Below are 20,305 nucleotides of genomic sequence, written 5' to 3'. Positions count from 1 at the left end.
TTTCAACACCTGCATTGGCTGGTAACCTGCAAGGAAAACCCCTGGGGCTGTGGAGAGTTCAAGGACAGAGGGCACGTTCCCCAAGGCCTGACTTGAGATCTAATTTAGCTCGGGGTCCTCGAGAAGTATTTCCCAGGTAGTGCAAACTGACACTTGGATGCCAGGGTGCAGTGAACAGGGGTGAGCTAGAATCATGGATTGATAGCTCTGGAATGAACCACAGAGATCATCTAGTTGGTCCATCTCTTTACTTAACAGAGCTGGGGAGAGGAATGAGATTCACTGAGATCACACAGGAAGTGAGGGATCCATCCAGGATTAGACCCTCGGTTTCCCGGTCGCTAGTCCAGGGTTTTTTCTAATTGTTGTTGGAGAGGGATAGAATGAGTGTTTAAGATTAAGTATTCCCAAGAGAAACATATTAGCTCGTTTTGAGCTCCCAGGCTCTTAAGTAAACATCTCAAAAGTGAACCTTTTGCCCTTTCTTAGTTGCAAAAGGAACCTGTCTCCAGCATTTGGTAATGCAGGGGCTATTTGGGTGATATTTCTGCCTATGGAAATAAAAAGGGGCATCTACTTAGTTGAGATTTGTGTCCATTGCTCTCCTTAACACTTAATAAGGTGAATAATTGCTCCTCTGCCCTTAGAGGATTTAGATGTGTAACAGAGGGTCTGGGTTACTAGAATAAAAGGAATCACGAAACTGACCAAACAAATGTGTTTTCTTAGCCCGTGGTCAGAGTTCTCTACCATGTCTTCAGAAGTACTGTTTTTACACATGAACCGAAGCCCACTTCAGTTTAACTTTGCGCAAGTGGAAAAGGAGGAGACAAAGGAGGAGAGACGTGCTGGATATTTATTTTTCAGCTAACAAAGGGTAAAGGCACACTTGTTGAAATTCTGTTTGGGGCTCAATTTGTCCTTAGCACCTGTTAAACGGGTTTTCCAGGAACACTACCAGTCTTCCACCTCTTCCCCCACCATGCATGTGCGTGTGTACACTCAGGCAACAAAACTCAGGTAGCTTTCAACAGATCACTTCCTCTCTCTGGGCCTTTGGAGGACAGCATAATGGTTCATAGAGGAAAGAACATTGAATTTCAAATCGGAGGATCAAAATTCAAATATTTGTTCTCCTTACAACCTGGGTGACCATAGATATTTCATGTAAACTCCTGGCCCTCAGTTTCCTCATCTGTGAAATGAAGTGATTGGACCAGACAACCTTCAAGATTCTTTTCAGCTCTGATATTCCTTGTTCTAAGAGCCAGCTGAGTTCTCTTGTCCTACAGTATGTTCTCAGGTCTCCTGCTGTTCTGCCATGTCAACCTATACTACATGTGAGTTGGAGTGAAGCTTAACACACCAGGGTCACTCTTGGGCAGGAGGCTGGGTCTTGATTTTCACTGTTTGTAAACTATGGGAAGCCGAAAGGCCAAAAGCAGCTATTAACTTGTACCTGTCACTGTTATTTCTCAATCGCCTACTCCGTTTGTACTGGCTTGAGAACCAAGGCTCTGGGCTCTTTTTGTGGTTGTTTACAAATGCTGGGCCCCTCTGCTTCCTTCCCCACAGGGGGTCATTTCTGGAGGTTGACTTGTTCTCAGAAACTGGAAATGGATTGCATGACCCCCTCAGATCCCTGCCAACCCCAGGATTCTGGGACTCTGTACCTTTCTTGCTTCAGTGACCCTGTATCTCCCACATTCTAGAGAGATTGCTGCTTTCAAGACTATTAGAGATTTCTTTTGTTATTGGTAATAGTGGATAGCGTTTTAAGGTTTGTAAAGAGTACCGTAGGCCCTATCTCGTTTGAGTTTCATGACAAGCCTGTGAAGTAAGAGGCACAAACAGTATCTTCCTTTTTACATGGGAGGAAACTGAGGCTCATGAAAATGAAGTGATTTGCCTGAGGTCCACAGCCAGTTAAGTGGCAGAACCAGGATGCAAATGCATGGCTTCTTACTCCAGCGATCTTCTGTTTGATGTTCTCTTTTTTACCCTTCTGTACATACAGCATGTGCTAATTCATTTATATGGTCTTTGTCCTCCAGGAGCTTGCACCAGGTAAGATAAAGACACACACACACACACACACACACACAACTATGATGCAGAATAAAACACGTTCTGCTCCTGTCATGCGCCTAAGTGCTATGAAGTCTCAAAGAAGGGAGAGGTCGCTTCCAGTCCCACTCCAGTGGAAGGGAAGAAAATTCAGAGAAGGCTTCATAGACTAAACAGCTTTTGAACTAGACCTTGATGGGATAGACAGAGAAATAAGCAAGGAGAAGGTCATTACAGGGATGGAGAACTCTGGGAACAGAGATGGCAAAGCGCCGATGCATCTGGAGGAAACTGAGTTCTTTAATTTAGCTGGAGCTTGGAGAATATTAGAAGTATATGTGTGCATGTGTGTGTGGTATGATGCGAAGGATGAAGAGGTAGCATGGTACCATATGTCAAGGGCCTAAAATTTCAGACTAAGGAATTTGGATTTTATCCTCAAGCAATGCTACACCATTGAAAAGTTTGAGCAAGAGAATAACGTGGGTTTTGTGTTAGAAAGATTAATTTGCTTATGGGTGCAGAATGGGCAGAAAAGATGTCTTGTTCTTCTAAAATACCTGCAGTCCTGGGAGTGAGTGGTATAGAATATGAAGGCTATACTATATTTCTTTATGTTTGTTTTGCCTTTAGTCAACGCAGCAGGTCTAGCAGTCAGACCTGCAGTCACTCAGGTACATCTTTTTGTCCTCTTCAACCTCCTAGGGAATTGATTTATTAGGATATTCACCTGAGACCAATTCCATGGTCAGGTGATTTCCACAGGACCTTTATCCTAATAGCTCTGCCTCTTCACGGTGTCTCCACGTGATTTGCAAGTTGGAATGCAATAGGATGTTCCTTCCACAGGGCTTTAGCTGCCTGTGCTCTAGTTGTGGGGACAGAGCTCTAGTATAGTCAATGTAGTAATTGGCATCAATTCCAGATATTACAGGAGAGGACAATGGAGCTCACAGATTGCACCAGTAGGTGCCACCTAAACCAGTTCTGTCGCTTTGTCTGCAACTACAACCAGGGAGCTGAGCATGGGGCACCCCTCCCTCCACACTGATTCTCCTTGTCTTCCTTTGCAGATGGTTCCAAACTTTGATTCACCTGTTGAAAGGGAATACTGGCACAGGTCTCTTGGGACTGCCCCTGGCAGTGAAGAATGCAGGGCTCTTGGTAAGAGGTGTCTGTGCTGTGGGAGGGAGGAATACTCCATCACTCTGGGAAAGAGTTAGTAGGGGTGATATCACTTTCATTTGTTTGTTTGTTCATTCATTCATTCATTTATGATAATGAAATGGGAAAGCTTATTCTTTAATTGAACTTCCAAAGAGGAACTTGGGGCCTCGAGGCCACTCTAAGGTCCTCAAGTGCGGCCCTTTGATGAATCCACACCTCACAGAATAAATTCCCTTAATAAAAGGATTTGTTCTATAAAACTTGAACTTAGTCAAAAGGCCGCACCCAAGGGCCTAGAAGACCACACGTTCCCCACCCCTGGGTAAGACCCTTTTGGACACTGAGAGTGCCTTGGAAGGTAGACAGAACACTAAATCTTTATTAAACTAAGTTTAGAAAAAAATCATAGGGTGTATTTGGCTGGTCCCTGAAGTTATATCCTGAAGTGATACACTTAGAATCATAGAGTGTCAGAACTGAAAAAAACTTTAGAGATCATGATTATCTAGTCTACTTCCTCCTTCCCTCCCCCATTTTTTAAAAAAATGAGATGGAATTAAGGCCTGGAGAGGAGAAGATCACAATGAGTTAGAAGGATTTGAGCTAGAATCTGAGTCTCTTCCAAGTCTAAGTCTGTCTTTACTACATCACTGATATGTTATGAACGTATCCCTTTTTTTCTTCTTGAGGAGACTCAGGAACTTACCAGAGTTCATACAAGTATCCATTTCATACAGTTTCCTCTTCAATCTCACTATTTGCCCCTTCATTGGATCACTTAGATGGTTGTTTCCTAAGGATAAACTGTAACAATGTTGTCTTTGTTCAGCCTGTCCCTGCCTCTTATGGTTTTAATAACTATGTCTCCTTTTCTCTCCCCCTCCCACTGCAAACCCTTCTCTAAAGATAGGTCCTCTCAGTCTGTTGCTCATTGGCGTTGTGGCTGTGCACTGTATGGGCATCCTGGTGAAGTGTGCTCACCACTTGTGCCACAAGTAAGATACATTTGTTTCTCCCTGTTCTTGAATGAAAGGTTTTGTACTTAGGTCTATGTTCCTTGTGTGTATTGATGTAGCCATGTTTCATTTGTTTTTCTGGTCTTAATGTGACATATGTATGATTTTTTTCAGAGCTTAAATGAAACTATCTCATTACTATCTGTTTCTCAAATAGAACAAAAGTTGTTGAGCCACTCCTACTTCAAGAACTTTCTAAAACAGAGAAGACACAAAACTAGATCCCTGTCTAGTCACCAAATGTCCTCCCCTTTCAAAACTGTATCCACCTCTCTTCTACCTACTCTTACCTTCCCCTTTAGAAGTGAATAACTTATTAGACTTGGCCTAAGAAGACTTAGGTGTGAATTCTGCCTCTGACACTTAGTAGTTAGGCCTCTATTTTTTTATCTGAAAAATGGGGATAGTACCTATCTAATATAGTTGGCATTTTTCAAACCTTAAGAGCACTGACATTTATCAGCTATTATTTTTAGGTTTGTGCCAGACTACGAATCTATTCAGCCTAGAATTTAGTATCCATGAAGGAGCATAGTATGATTGAAAAAGTCCTGGCCCGGGAACCAAGAGACTTGAGTTCTAATCCCAGAACTACCACTAATTGGCTGTGTGACCTTTAGTAAATTGCTTGCTTTCTTTGGGCCTGTTTCTTACTTCTAAAATGAGGGGTTGGAATAAATAGAATATTCAAGGAGCCTTTCAGCTACTAAATTCTATGATTCCACTAGTGGAACGACATCATATTTGGCAATTTTTCTCCATAAGAATCCTGACCAGAGGTCTCACAGGCATAAACAGTGCCCTACACACCTAACTTTTGCCTGACAATTATACCTCATTATGGTGAGCGTTATTATTCATCTTTCATTCACTATACCTCTATAGTTAGTGAACTCCTACCAAGCATATTTCATAATTATAGCCCCACTTAGGAGCAAACTATCTCCAAACCCCACCCACATCCCAATACAACCCTGCCCAACCCTTCCACTGTACCCTCTGGAACTCCCATTTCATAATAAACCACAGTTTCATCCTAGACATCTTTCTCTCATGTTCCTTCCGTCTCCTAGCCTTCATTGAGACCTAGCTTTCTCCAGAGGACACTGCATCCCTGGCTGTCCTCTCCAGCATCAGCTGTACCTTCCCTCACACCTTCCAGCACAGTGGTCCAGGAAAGAGAGTTGGAATGCTCCTGCTTCCCCACTGCCACTCCAGAAGATCTCTCTGCAACCATCATTCACCAACATCTTTGAGGTTCCCCCCTCTCTCTATTAAACTCCTAGAAAAAGTCATCTACCCTCCCTCCTCTTCCTTTGCTTCTACTACCTCTACTTCCTCTCCTTCTACCTAAAACCCTGTAACTTCATCACTCAAATGAAACTTCTCTCTCCAAAGTTACCGATGATCAACCCTTGAGTGCCATATCTAGCGGTCTTTTCTCAATCCTCATCTTATTTGACTTCATTGCTGTATTTGACACAGTTGTCAACTAGCTCCTCCTGAATGTTCTCTCTCTTCTCTGGGATTTCCTCATGTTGTTCCTGATGGGTTCTCTTCCTACCTGTCTGGCCACTCTTCAGTCTTCTTTGCTAGATCATATCAGAGCCACTAATTGTAGGCTTTCTCCTACTTTGTCCAGGCCCCCTTCTCTTCTTCCTATATATATTCTTTTGGTGACCTCATCAGTTCCCATGAGTCTAATAATCATCTCTATTCAGGTCACTCCCAGACCTTTATGTGCAGCCCAGTCTCTCCCTTAGTTTCAGTCCCATGTAACCAACTGCCTGTTGGGACATTCAAACTGAATGTCCCAGAGACAGCTCCAACTCGGCATGTACAAAAGGAACTTGCTACCTTTTCTCTCAAACTTACCTGTTTTCCAGACTTCCCAAATTTTTGAAAACACCACCATTCTTCTAGTTTCCCAATGTCATCTTTGACTCTTCAGTCTCCTATATCCCACATTTTTGCCCTTTTGATGCCCATAGCATCCCTCCCATAAGGCTACTTTTACTTAAGTGAAGATCTAACTAGTAAACTACCTCTTCACTCACCTCCGGTGGCTCCCCATTGCCAGTAGGATATAGTTTTTACTTCAATTTCCTCCCCCTGTCACTGCTGTTAAATTCCCCATCCTTCACACGACTTCATCTCCATCAACTCATCCCTTCCATCTGGCCTTATCTCCCCTACCCTGCTCAATCAAAATCAATTGACAAGTATTGATTAAATGCTTACTCTGTGCCAGGCATTTAGGACACAAGTTCAAAAAATGATACAATCCCTACTTGCAAGGAGTTTACATAGCTAATCATAATGATGATGGTGATGATGATGATAATAATAATAATAATAGCTAGCATTTATATAATACTTTAAGGTTTTAGGTTTGCAAAACCCTTTTACAAATATTATCTCATTTGATCCTCAAAACAGCCCAGGGAAGTAGATGCTAATATTGTCCCCACTTTACAGATGAGGAAATTGAGACTTAGAGAAGCTAAATGACTTCTCCAGAATCACACATCTAGTAAGTGCCTGCGGCAGGATTTGGATCTGACTCCAAGCCCAAACATTCTATCCATTAGGCTGTCTAGCTGCATCTCTTTAACTGTTCTACTATTTTCCAATTTGCTAAAGAGAGATTGCTGGAAGGATGGAGCATGATCCTGGGAAGTCCATATCACCATGCTAAACAGTCTCAGTGCTCCTTTCACAAATCTAATTTTTTTTATGAATTGCAACTACTTCAGTGACCGTACTTTAGAGCTAGTCTGGTCTCTAACACCTCCAATAACAGAGAAAAGGTTCAGCTAGGGCACCTGGAGACTTGGTGCCCTCATTCTGTGGAGGTGACACACAGGAAATGAGCCAATGTTTGGCAATGCCAATTAAACTCTCTTAGTTCTTCCAGGGCCACATTGTTCCCTGTACATGCCTTCTCTGCTTATCTTGCAATGAGAACACATGCATATCTTTCTTTACTGTCTAGGGGTTCAACAGTCCCCATATCCACTTAGCCAGCTAGCAGTTATATATGGTACCTTAAGGTTTGCAAAGTGCTTTACAAAAACCATCTCATTTGATCATCACAACAATCCCTAGGAAGTAGGTTTTATTATTCTTTACATTTTTCAAATGAGGAAACTGAGTCTGTGAGAAGTTTAGAGACTTGCCCAGGGTCATATAGGAAGTAAGTGTCTGAGAGCAGGATTTGAATTCGGGTCTTCCTGACTCCAAGTGTAGCACTGTGCCACCTAGCTGACTTTGATTAGCTAAAAGGAATTATGTTCTCAAGTTTTCCTAAGACATTTTGACTGGATTTTGACTTTGTCCTCATCATAGTCTGCCTTGCATGATACTTACTGGAGTACATGTCACGCTCTGCTGGACTCATAGGATTGTAAACCCCTTGAAGTCAAGGACTCTTTTTTTATACTTGCTAGGTAACAAAGACACACACAATAGGCATTTAATACATGTCTGTTCAGTTGTTTAATTGAATATAAAAGGTTCTTTCCTGTTCTCTCATTGCTGGTTTCTGCAGCACATTAGTTTTCTAAGTCCTTGCCTCACAACAAGCCTGAGGTAGAGAATGCAAGTATTGTTGGCTCCATTGTACAGAGGCAGGTGGTACAGTGGAAAGAGCACTGAATTTGGGGTCAGAAGATTTGAGTTTAGGTTTTGGACTGCCATCACTCGTAGTGGTCTGAACCTAAGCCACACTATTTCTCCAAATAGAGTTTGTATCAACCTGAATATGACCTGTAATTGATGATATCTTAAAGTGTATCGCTATAGATTTTTCTTTTCCTTTCAAAACGACTTAATTCATATTACAGTCACATTATTCATATACTTTTATTGATCAGTTATTTCAGTCACATCCAACTCTCTGTGACCCCATTTGGAGTTTTCTTGGCAAAGATACTAGAGTGGTTTGACATTTCCTTCTCCAGATCATTTTATAAGATGAGGAAACTGAGACAAACAGGGTTAAGTAACTTGCCCAGAGTCATACAGCTAATGTGTCTGAGGTCATATTTGAACTCAGGTCTTCCTGACTCCAGACCTGGTGCTCTGTCCATTGTGCTGGCCACACATCTAGCTGCCCACATAGTCACATGTTATTTTAAACTCCTCCTAATTCAATAATAGTCACCTCATAAGAGTGTGGCTATTGGAAGGTAACTTATTTTGACTATTATGGTTTGAGCTCTGTGTCCCAGGACTAAGTCACTTCAAGAAACTGAGGCTCAGAGATAATCTGTAAAATAGGGTCAATTGTACTTCTACTATCTACTTCAGGCCTGTTATGAGGCAAGGACTTTGTAAACTCTTTTGTGCTATAAAAATGTTAGCTGACAACTAATATTTTGTATTACCGTTTCCCCTCAGGTTACAGAAGCCCTTTTTGGACTATGGAGATGCAGTGATGTATGGGCTACAGACCAGCCCCAGCTCTTGGCTCCAGAATCATGCCCTGTGGGGAAGGTAACAGCAGTCACAGTCCCCTTGCCTGGAAGGGGACAAAGTACCTTGGGGTTCTGCTGAGCCTCTTGACCTGATGGGAGAAAACATTGGGAACCCAAAGAATTGTACAGGAGTTTTCTAGCTCCTAGGTTGTAAGCTCCCTGAGAACAGGGACCATGTCTTTAAACTGTGTATCATTCTTAACACCTAACTTTGGATTTTATAAACAGTGGGCACTTAATTTTTGTTGTATGAAAATGTTTTTATGTCAATTACATATGGTTCCTAGGAAACTAAATTTGCCTAGTCTCTGCCCTTGTTCTCTAATAATAATAATAGCTAACATTTACATAGAGCTTACTACATGCCAGGCATAGTGCTAAGCATTTTATAATCACTATTTCATTTAATCTTCACAACAATTCTGGGAGGCAAGAGCTATATTATCTCCATTTTACAGATGGAGAAATTGAGACAAATAGCAATTTTTTTTTAGTGACTTTCCTAGGGTTACATAGCTAGTCAATATCTGAGGTCATATTTGAATTCAGGTCTTTCTGAATCCAGGCCCAGCACCCTACTCACTGTGCCACTTGGCTACCCTCTAAAGACTTCCAGCTCTGTGGAAATAATTACTGACTTTTTGTTTCTTGGGTACCTATTCAAACAGGGCATCATGGGAGCTTGGAACAAAGATTTTAACAGAGACATTTGCAACCAGACTATACTTCCACAGGGAGCCTGTTCCTCTTTGGATTATCAGGAAATTTTTTCTTTACATCATACCAACATTTATCCCTCTGAAATTTCCTGTGATTACTCCTAGTACTACCCTTGGGGCCAAGGAAAATAAGTTTAATTTATCTTCCACATGACATCCCTTCAAAGACTTAAGCTCAGGGGGCATCTTTTCCCCTACATCTTCTCTTTGGAAAGCTAAGCAGCCAGCCCCTTCAGTCTTCATATAGCGTGATCCCAAGGCTCTTGGTCATTCTGGTTACCTACCACCTCCTGTTTTCCAGCATACCGATTTGTTCAGTCATTTGATGTCCTACTCTTCATGACCCCATTTAGAGTTTTCTTGGCAAAGATACTGGAGTAGTTTACCATTTCCTTCCCCAGCTCACTGATATCCTTCCTAGCAACATTTTATAGAGACAAGTGTCTTTATCAGTCTCCATTCAAATGTCAGAAATGCCAGTCTCCTTCCATACACTACGGTATATTCGAATGTGTACCCAGGGAAGTGGCATAGTGGATTAAGCACTACACTTGGAATCAGAAAGACCTGAGTTTGAGTTCTGCCTCAGACACTTGCTAGTGTGAGCAAGTCACTTAACCCCTGCCACTCTTAGTTTTTCGTATCTATCAAATAGGGATCATAATAGCACTTCTTTTACAGGGTTGTTGTGAAGACTAAGTAAGATAACATGTAAGTAGCTTTACAGACCTTCAAGTACTATATAAATACTGGCCATATGTATTATAATAAAAAGAAAATTTCAGTAATCTTTCTGCCCCATCCCCAGGGAACTGAAGGTCTAGATTGGGGGTTCTTACCCTTTTTTTGTATCCTGGACCCCTTTGGCAGGCTGATGAAGTGTATGGATCCCTTTTCAGAACAATATCTTTAAATGCATAAAATAAAATACATAGAATAAAAAAGGAAACCAGTTAAAATTATTAAAATTATTTTTCAAAAAATTCATAGAGCCCAAGTTAGGAAATGTTGGTCTGCACTGTACTCTGGTGCCCAGAACTGAATGCAGTAGTCCAGATGTAGCCTGATAAGGGCAGAGTACTGAGAAATGTTTCTTCCTTATTGCTAGAAGCTTTGTCTCTCAATGTCACCTTAAATCACATATCATACTATTTCCTGCCTCTTTGTGAGATGAGCTGCACGTCCAATCCTCTATTGGAGACTGATTTATTTTTCACCCGAGAAGAAAGTTAAAATTTAATCCTATTTGATTCAACCCAGATGCTAACCTATTCAAATTTTTTAAAATCCTGACTGTCATCCAGTGTGTTTGCTCTCCCTACCAGTTTTGTGTATCTGAAAATCTGGTAAGCATCTATGCCTTTATCCAAGTCATTGACTTAAAAACATCAAACACCACAGGGTCAAACACCTATGCTCCACTGGGGACTTCTTTCTAAATTGAAATTTAACTTTTAATGACAACCCTTTCCCATTAAACAATCCATCTAAAGGTCTAGCCTTCATCTCCCCATCTTTGTCATATGAGTAGTATAAGACACTTTATTTTAAAATATGATTAAAACTCTTTTTACAACATTACTGTTTTCTACTAGTTTATTACTCCTGTCAAACGAAGGAACAAGGTTTGACTAGCATCATCTGTTTTGGATAAAGTCATGCTAGTTCTTTGTAATTGGTGTTCTCCTTTCCAGATATTCACTATCCATCTCTTAAATAATGCATTCTAGATTTTTGCAAGAATGCCACATCAGTCTTACTGACCACTAATTTACAGAGACTCTATTCTCTTCTTCTTCATCTTTTTGAAAACAACAGTTGCCAATGGTATCATTCCATTTCTCTGCAGCCTTTCAATGATGACCGATAACTGCTCAGTAATCAAATCTGCCCGTTGTTGTTGGTTTTCTTGTTTTCAGTATCAGAGGATGTGGTTCATCTGGGCCAGGTGACTTGAGCTCGTCTGGGCAGCTATTGCTCTCTTGGTTTACCACCTATCTTGGGTGTCAGCTATGTGTCACCATCTTTGTTCTTCCCAGTCCAGAGATCTTTCTCCTTCTCAGGAGTAGCTTTGCCTTCTCTCTGTCCCTCTTTATCATAGTTTCATCCACCCTGAGCAATGATCCAATATAGCTTTCTTGAAAAAGCAAAACTCTGTCATTTTTGTTGTCCATACTCTTCTTCACTGGCCTCAGCTCATTCAGAATTTTAGCACTCATTACAATTCTTACAAGACTAGGTTTTGCTTTTTCTTCATCCTGTTACTTGTTAGAATGTAAGCCCCTTGAAGGTAGGGATTATTTCATTCTTTGTATTTGTATCCTGAGTACCTAACATCTAGTAAGTGCTTAATAAATGCTTCCTGAGTGATTACTTGCCCTTGCTTCCAACTTCTTTATGTGTTTCTACAGCTTTCTTATAATATTTTCTCCTTGACCTGGGAATTCTGGAATTTGGCTACAATATTCCTAGGAGTTTTCCTTTGGGGATCTCTTTCAGGAGGAGATCTGTGGATTCTTTCAATTTCTATTTTTCCCTCTGGTTCTACTCTATCAGGGCAGTTTTCCTTGATAATTTCTTGAAAGATGATGTCTAGGCTCTTTTTTTTGATCATGGCTTTCAGATAGTCCAATAATTTTTAAATTTTCTCTCCCGGATCTATTTTCCAGGTCAGTTGTTTTTCCAATGAGATATTTCACATTGTTTTATAATTCTGCAGCTTTCTACAGCTTCCATTTTCCTTTTTCGTTGGAACTATTTCTCTTTGTGGCCTCAGAATTTGATCCTTGAGAACTTCTCTTCCCTCCTAGGCTAACTTGTCCTTTTGGATTTTAGCCAGTGACATACTATCCTTCCTTTAAACCTTTTGAAATCAGTTCTCCCAAACTCTGGGACGTATGTCAAATTGTAGATTTTTTTTCCCTCTCCTCTATCACAAACTCTAAGATAGAAGTAACTTCCCCCATTCCATGTTTCCAACTCCTCACAGTCTGGCCAGCTCCAATCAGCCTCCTAACCTCTTCTAGTTGCCCACAGACCAGTAGGTCCCACTAGAAAGGACCCCCGTGGTCCCTGTTCTTCCTTGTCCCAAGCTACAAAGGATTCGGAAGTCAAAACTCAGACAGCCAATTAAAGTAAAAATGCCAAATTCTGTGGAGATGGAACTTCCTAGGGTACAGTCATCCTACCTCCAGAATTCTGTGGTCTTCCTTCTGAGATAATCCCCATCAGAAGGCTTGGAAAGGTAACACTATCAGATGCCCAACATTAGGGTCTTCCTTGAAGCTGGTCAGATTAGACCTAGCCTGTCTCCAGGCAAACCATGGTGATTAATTGGCTTCATGGGTTTAGGCCACTGCTTTCCTGTCTCACCTCTTTAATCATCCTTCCCTGGGTTGATAACTAGAGCTATTAACAGTTGACAACTGGGCAGGCATGGCTTTGGCCAAATGCATGGCTATTGCCCTATGAGAGACACCGCACTGAACACAACAATACTGGTGTTGCTGATCATTTGTTGGGGGTGGGGGGGCAGGGTACAAGAAGTGCCACCTGATCATAAGGAATGTATTGTCTCAATCTTTTAAAAATGTACTTTTGGCAGGCCTTTTCTTATTGCAACATTTGCATTATTAATGATCCCTGAAGACGGTTAATATGGCATTATCTTGGTGGTTAGAGTGGTGGGGGCTTTAGTGAAGGACTTGGGTGTGAAATTTGTGTAAGAAAATCTAAATGGACATGACAGCTTTTAAAAGCAGCTATGTTTTTCTGTCTTCTTCCTAGGCATGTTGTAGTCTTTTTCCTGATTCTCACTCAACTGGGATTCTGCTCTGTGTATTTTGTTTTCCTGGCTGATAATTTAAAACAGGTAGGATTTTTCTTGCTCTTGGTTTGATGAAATAGAGAAACAGAGCTGCTTAGATTTAGACTTCTTGACAAATGCAAGGCCTCTGAGGCATGCAGCTACCCAGAGCACTTGTCTAATCTTGGTCAGTATGGCCCTATGTCAAAGCTAAAACTAGGTTGGTTGGGGCCTAGAATTTTAGAGTTGGGATGAGTAAATCTTAAGAGGCGTAAGCCAAGGGTAGGAGACCCATGGCTTTCAGGCCTTGTGCAGACATTCACTGCGGTCTTTTGGCATAATACCTAAATAAACACAAATTAGGATGCAATTTCAGAACATTTTGAATTTAGAGTGAATAGTTCTGATTTTCTAGGATTTTATATAACTTTTTAACATTGCATTAGTCATTGCTATGGTAGTAGCAAGACAAAGCTGTTTCACTGTTATTTAATAACAGTAACAGCTCACATTTTGTGTAACTTTTTTGTATTTATAATTATACTTGATCCTAACAACTAACCTGTGATGTGGTATGAACAATAGTATTCCTATTTCTTATGTGAGGAAACTGGGTGTCTCTGAGTGGTATTGCTAAGTGGGAGAAGCTGAAGCTTAGCCCTAGGTCTTTTAACCACAGATGTAAGTATTCTTTTTTATACCATAGCCACCCAAAGAGACTCTAGGAACTCAACATTTGTGCCACTTTTGAGGAATTCTCTTGGTCTGTTAGGACAAGTATATGCATGGGTTGGGGTTGGATAACTATGGGTCAAAAATAAGAGGCCAAACTGAAAGAAAAGAGATTTATTAGCATGCTAGGGAATCTACTGTAGCTGATGACAAATTTGGATTCCTAGGATACAGATCTGGTTTCTATTAACCTTTCAGGTCCAGTTAGTATACATAGTCAATCAGCATTCTGTGGCGACTTGAGATAGAAAATTAAAACATTTGACAGGAGAGGAAAGGGTAGAGAAATAGGAGGATCTGTGAAGGAAGAAAAGGGAAGGATTTGGAATGCAAGTGGAAGGATTTATTATCAGAAAAAGAAACCTTTGTTCAAGGATAGGAGACAAGGGTGAAGAGAACAAATATTTTTACACTTATGAAAGCAGTCCTTTTAGAGAAAACTGTAGAGTACCTTCTCCAAGGCCAGCAGTTAGTTGTTACTACAGTGGATGAGACCATCTACCTTGCTGTGTTGTTGCACAGAGGTTGGGGATTTTCTAATATTAGGCCACTGTATAGCTGAAGGGTTTCTATATTGTTAGTCCATCAAAATGTTGCAAAAATAATTGTGGTACTTCCCCACCCCTATCCCTACCTCCCTTATACGCTCTAAATTCTGCAGCTCATGGATCACGGATAACACAGGCTTACCAGCAAAACCAAAGTCAGATGACAACAGTGATATCGGAATCACTGATCAAGTTCCTGATTGGCAGAACTACCTGCATTTCCTTGGATGAATCATTTAACCTCTCTAGAAGTCCGGTTCTTATCTGCAAAAGGACAGGGTTAGGGTAGACAACCTCTAAGTTCTCCTCCAGCTGTTAAATCCTGTAATCCTATGAATAAGTGGACACATTAAAAGTAACTAAGTTGTACTTGATTCCTTGACAATTTTTTTTTGATAAATCATGGAATTAAGAACAAAAAAGAACCTTAGCAATTACTTGGTCTATAGATTTAAGGGAGGCTATATAGTACAGTGGATGAGCACTGACATTGGAATCAGAGGGCCTGGGTTCAAATCCCTTCTGACACTGACCTTGAGCAAGTCATTAGATGGACCTTGACCTTAACCTTGATAGACTTCAGTTCTTCAACTGTAAAATGAGAGGTTAAACAAGATGACCGCTAAGATCCCTTCCGACTCTAGATGTATGATCTCATTTTGTGAAGCTCAGGGAGGCTGTAACTTGCCCCAGGTCATACAAGTAATAAGTGTCAGAAAAGGGATTTAAACCCAGGCCTTCTGACTTCAAAGCCACTGCTGCTGTGCTAGGAGAGGTAGCCTTAAAATCTGGGTCCTTTGACTTCAAATACAGAGCTTCCATCGCTAAACCCAATCAACAAATTTATTGAGAATATAAATTGGTCAGAGTGTGATTTTTGTGTAGTAAACTCCGTGAGAGCAGAGACTGTTTGCAATTTGCCTTTATATCTCTAGCATAGTGTCTTACATAGAACACATAGTTCTACATCTACTTCTACTTAATATGTTAAGCATCTACTTCTTACTCAGCCCTTCCCTAATAGCTGTGGGCAATATTAAGCAATATAATCCACAATTCCTGACTTGAAGGAGCTTACAATTGAGTTCATATTAATATGAAAAGTTGAATAACAATGTAAGAGTTCAGAAACAGCTCAGGGTATTGTTAGATGTCACAAAGTGATATGTAATTAATTGTCCAGTGAATAGGACAGATAGTAAGGAAGTTCAGAAGAACTCTATGTGTTAGAAGTCTTACAGAAGTCTACCTAGAATAGGCCAGATGGGACTTGAGCTAGACCATGAGGCCACATGTGGCCCTCTAGGTCCTCAATTGCAGCCCTTTGACTGAATCCAAACACAGAAATTCCCCACCCCTGAGCTAGACTTTGAATGATGGATATGAAGGGACTCAAAAGGGTAGGTAGAGTATTGGAGGTAGTAGAATTCAGAGCAGCAAGAATATGGAGGTAGGAAAGCATGAGTCACTATTGGAGAATAGTGCATATACTAGTTTGACTGGAGCAAATCTGGAAGGGTAGGCCAGACGCAGATAATGGAAGACCAAAATACCAGACTGAGGAGTTTGAACTTTGTTGGTAATGGAGAGCCTTGAAAGAGTTTTGACCAATTTTTGACCTGGTCAGAGGGTTATTTGGGGGATATGTATAACTTCCTATTCCTCTTATCAGGTGATAGAAGCAGTCAATACAACTACCACCAACTGCTATAGTAATGAGACTGTGACTTTGACACCTTCCATTGACTCACGACTCTACATGCTCAGCTTCCTGCCCTTCTTGGTGTTGCTGGTATTTATCCGTAACCTCAGAATCCTGTCTGTCTTCTCCATGTTGGCCAACATAAGTATGTTCGTCAGCCTGGTTGTGATCTACCAACACATTGTTCAGGTACATACACAGACCATGGCCATAACCTCGCTGGGGCCTTTAACACCTAAGCTTCCAGATGGAGGCTCTCTCCATTGTCACCATCCCAATTATTTACAAAGTGATAAGAAAGATCCCTAATGGCTTTGGTAGTATCTAGAATTTCAGGAAAAGCAATGCATCTTGGCATCGTCAGATGACTGTCTGAGACCTTTTTTCATTTGTTGATCAAAGAAAGAAGAGTAGAAGGGAAGAATATCTTCTGAAATTCCTGTGTCCCCATTACTGGATGACTGAGCAATCAATCACATCAAATCAGTCAGTGCCAGGTTTAATTGATTGTTATTCCAGCTTTCATGGGGTGGTATAACATGCTGGCTTAGTCTGATGTGACATGGAGGGAAAGAGAGGCCTGACTTTATGGTGCAGGATTTCAATAGAAGGCACCACATCTATCTGTAGAGTGCTATTCTCTCTTGAATTCCAATCCATGATAAACAACTGCCTCGTGGACATCTCCACTCTACTATGGCGCTTGGAACACAGTATGTCCAGAACAGAATTCATATTTTCCTCAAAACCCATACCTCTTCCAACCCCTCCCCTTTTCACTGGACGCCACTTCTACCAGCCATCAAGGTTACTACCTCTAGAGCCATCCTTTCTGTCACTCCACATATCCAATCCACTGCCAAATATCTTCACAGTATCTCTTCCAACCATTCCTGTCTCTTCACCCACACAACTTAAATAACTGAGGCCCTCATTATTGTACACCTGAACTTTTACAATATACTCTCACTTAGACTCTCTGCTTCTAGCCTTTCACCTCTCCAATCTATCACAAAGCCACCAAGCTGATATTACTAACAGATCTGTCCATGTCTCTCCCCTACTCAAATCTTCAGTGGCTCCTGGTTGTTTCTAAAATAAAATGCAAACTCTTCAGCCTGGCATTTAAAACTATCTACACTCTATCTCCCATCTACCTCCAGTCTTTTTTTTTTCATATTATACCCTTCTCTCACTGTTCTAGTCAAACTGGCCTGTTAACTATTGCCTGTAGATGACATCATCTCCTGCCTCCATCCCTTTGCATAGGTGAGCCCCTATCAAGAACGTATTTCCTCCACCTCAGGAAATCCCTGTCTTCTTTCAAAGCACAGATCAGCTATCACATCCTACATAGAGCTTCTTAATTTTACTCCTCCCGTGTCCTTCCACCTCACACCAATATTAAATATTCTTTCCCTCTTTAAATAACTTCCTTCTAAAAATAACTTTAAATAAGTTTGCTTCTTTATAGCTTATATTTACTGACTTGTGAGCAGATTTGTAGAATGTCACTTCCTTGAGGATAAGGACTGCTGTATATTCCCAGGGGGTAGCACAGTGCCTTGCACATTAATGAATGTTTTCCTTGAAGTGAATTTAGAGATAGCAAGTGTTAAAAGTATCCTGCAAAACAAATTTGGAAAGGAAGCAGTTGCTCACATTTCCTCTGTGCATCATTTCCACAGGCAGCCCCAGCTAACGAAATGCTACCTCTTTCTTCTCCATGAGGCAATTGTAACGCTACTTCTGGATGAAGTGATAATATCTAACATAATAATAACTACTGTCCATAGTGTTCTATAGTTTGTAAAACACTTTGTATAAGCAATAGCCTCATTTTCATTTTGTGAACGTAGAAACCAATGCTCAGACTGATCAAGAAGCTTATCCAAAGGCCCACAGGTGGAAAATGGCAGAGGTGGGGCTTGAATCCAGATTTATTGAACCCTGGTTCAGTGCCATTTATACAACACCCCAAAGTCTTTGAGAGCTTGAGCCTTAAAAACTCCCTAAAGCAGAGGAGGACTCCTCCATGGCTCTCTGAGATTCCCTGAAGGTCCCCTTCATCCCAGTACTTCTCTAATCTCCTCCTCTGTCAGCACTGTTGTTTAGGACTGTCCTCTTACTCCTGATTTATGTCTGTCTTTTTCTTTCCTCTCCAGAGGAACCTGTTGAACTTTCCTTCACAAATCAGTAAAGAGTGGTGGCCAGGAACTTCATAATCTTATTTAGTTAGACACGCATTTATTAAACACCTCTACCTACAAACCTCTGTCCTGGGCATAGAAAAAAAAATTAATACAATAATTCCTAACCTCAAGGAACTTCCATTCTATTGGAGGATACAACATGTGTACAGAGAAGCAAATATAAAATGATGCTAGGAGGAGAGAAACCACCACCAACTGCTCGAAAACAATACTGAGGTCAAGTTAACTTGTGCCATCTTCTCCTAGAGTTTCACAGGACTATTCACAGGGGTTATCTGCTTTGGGAGTCATAGAGCTTCTTCTCATTCTAGTCTCATGTTTTTATTTTTCAGGATATCCCCAGATCCCAAAAACCTCCCTCTTGTAGCTGAGTGGAAGACCTACCCTTTGTTCTTTGGAACTACTCTTTTTGCATTTGAGAGCATTGGTGTGGTAAGGTTTGAAGTGATTAGCAACTTCCTGGGGCCGTTGATGGATGCTTGGGGAGGAGGCTGGGACTCACTGTGCTTCCTGTCCTGACTGTTGTTTGTCTGTCATTCTCATTACATGACCATGACAGCAGGGAGGTGATGCCATGACAGGCAAGTGAATTGGATTTAAGTGAGGGAGGGCTGGGCAAGGTCACCAGCCACACTTTCTCCTCCAGAGCCATCTGGGTCCAGTGGCTAGATATAGGTCAGGATGCCTGGAAATGGCCCAGGATACAGGCCTTTTCAAGCTAAGATCTTTAAGAGGTCTCAGTTTGACTGAGGCAATGCCTATTTAGTGATTAAGGTTTAAGAATAAATGAGGCAGAGAATGGGCTCTTTACCTAGTCAAAAAAAAAAATGATCTGAGAGAGGAAGACCCTCTGGGTTTCTGGCCAGAATAGAAACAATTGCTATTTACATTCATTCTGAGCCAATCAGGGCCCAAACCAGGCCCAAGTTGTTGACCAGTCAATGAGAGCCGGGCCTTTTAGGGAAGGCTAGAATAATGCAGTCATGAGACAGAAATGTTGACCTATGGTAAAACTGAGGTAGTGGAGCTGGGGAGGGGCTGGAGTGTGTCAAATAAGATAGTTTCATACATTTAGAACCAGAAGAGACCTTAGACCAGGCCTGCACAACTTGTAGCCCAGGAGTAGCTTGCATCCTGCCAAAGGATTTCAGGTAGCTCACGAAAAATGTAGAGGATATAAAAGAAAGCAAGGATGTCATGAGTGCTTTGTCCGTGCCCCACTTAACCCACCTTCCACTAGTCGCTGTTGTGCCCTTCATGTAACTTGGTGGGTGGGTTGCCACTGTGCACGCTCTCCTGTTTGTCACATGACCGGTGCAGCCAACCATTGTCATACCTTTATTGGAAAGTGAGCTGCTTAAAAACCTGTCTGCAGCCTGGAGAAATTTCGCCTGTTTTAGTTGTGGCCCCCACTGCTGTCCAGTTGTGCAGTTCTGCCTTAGACCAAGGGTTCTTATCCGGGGAGCCAGGAACTCGATTTTTAATATCTTGATAATTGTATTTCAGTGCATTTGTTTCCTTTGGAGTATTACATATTTTATTTTTGCTTTTAAAAACATTACTGTGAGAAAGAGTCCAAAGCTTCACAAGACTGCCGAAGGGTCCATGATGTAGAAGGACTAAGAACCCCCTCTTAGTTTATGGATGAGGAAACTGATGCTTAGATATGTTACATAGGTAGAGTAGAACAAGGATTTTAACCCGAATCACAGAATTAGAAAGTTGGAAGGGATCTCAGGGGCCTTCTGATTTTAACCCATTCCTGGACAAGGTATGATCCCTGGGGACCTTTACCTTCTGATAGCCCATTCCCCTCCTTTGATAGCTTCAACTGATATGAAGATCGTAGGGCTTGAGC

At 41.3% G+C, this 20,305-nt stretch overlaps 1 protein-coding gene across 1 annotated transcript in view; it reads left to right on the top strand.

Moving 5' to 3' along the window:
• LOC110192862 (proton-coupled amino acid transporter 1-like) overlaps window positions 1–20,305 on the top strand; it is a 36,741-nt gene that overhangs the window by 5,670 nt on the left and 10,766 nt on the right. Inside the window, exons 2-8 of the mRNA XM_020964263.2 lie at window positions 3,141–3,231; window positions 4,141–4,229; window positions 8,652–8,747; window positions 13,234–13,318; window positions 16,205–16,423; window positions 16,722–16,731; window positions 18,791–18,879. Coding sequence (XP_020819922.1) covers window positions 3,141–3,231; window positions 4,141–4,229; window positions 8,652–8,747; window positions 13,234–13,318; window positions 16,205–16,423; window positions 16,722–16,731; window positions 18,791–18,879 — 679 coding nt within the window. The remainder of the gene's footprint in view (window positions 1–3,140; window positions 3,232–4,140; window positions 4,230–8,651; window positions 8,748–13,233; window positions 13,319–16,204; window positions 16,424–16,721; window positions 16,732–18,790; window positions 18,880–20,305) is intronic.

This window comes from Phascolarctos cinereus, unplaced genomic scaffold (assembly GCF_003287225.1).
Source record: "Phascolarctos cinereus isolate Bilbo 61053 unplaced genomic scaffold, phaCin_HiC Scaffold_2;HRSCAF=192, whole genome shotgun sequence".
NCBI classification, from domain to species: Eukaryota; Metazoa; Chordata; class Mammalia; order Diprotodontia; family Phascolarctidae; genus Phascolarctos; species Phascolarctos cinereus.
Note: the sequence above shows the minus strand (reverse complement) of the source record. Positions and strands in the feature narration are given on the sequence as shown.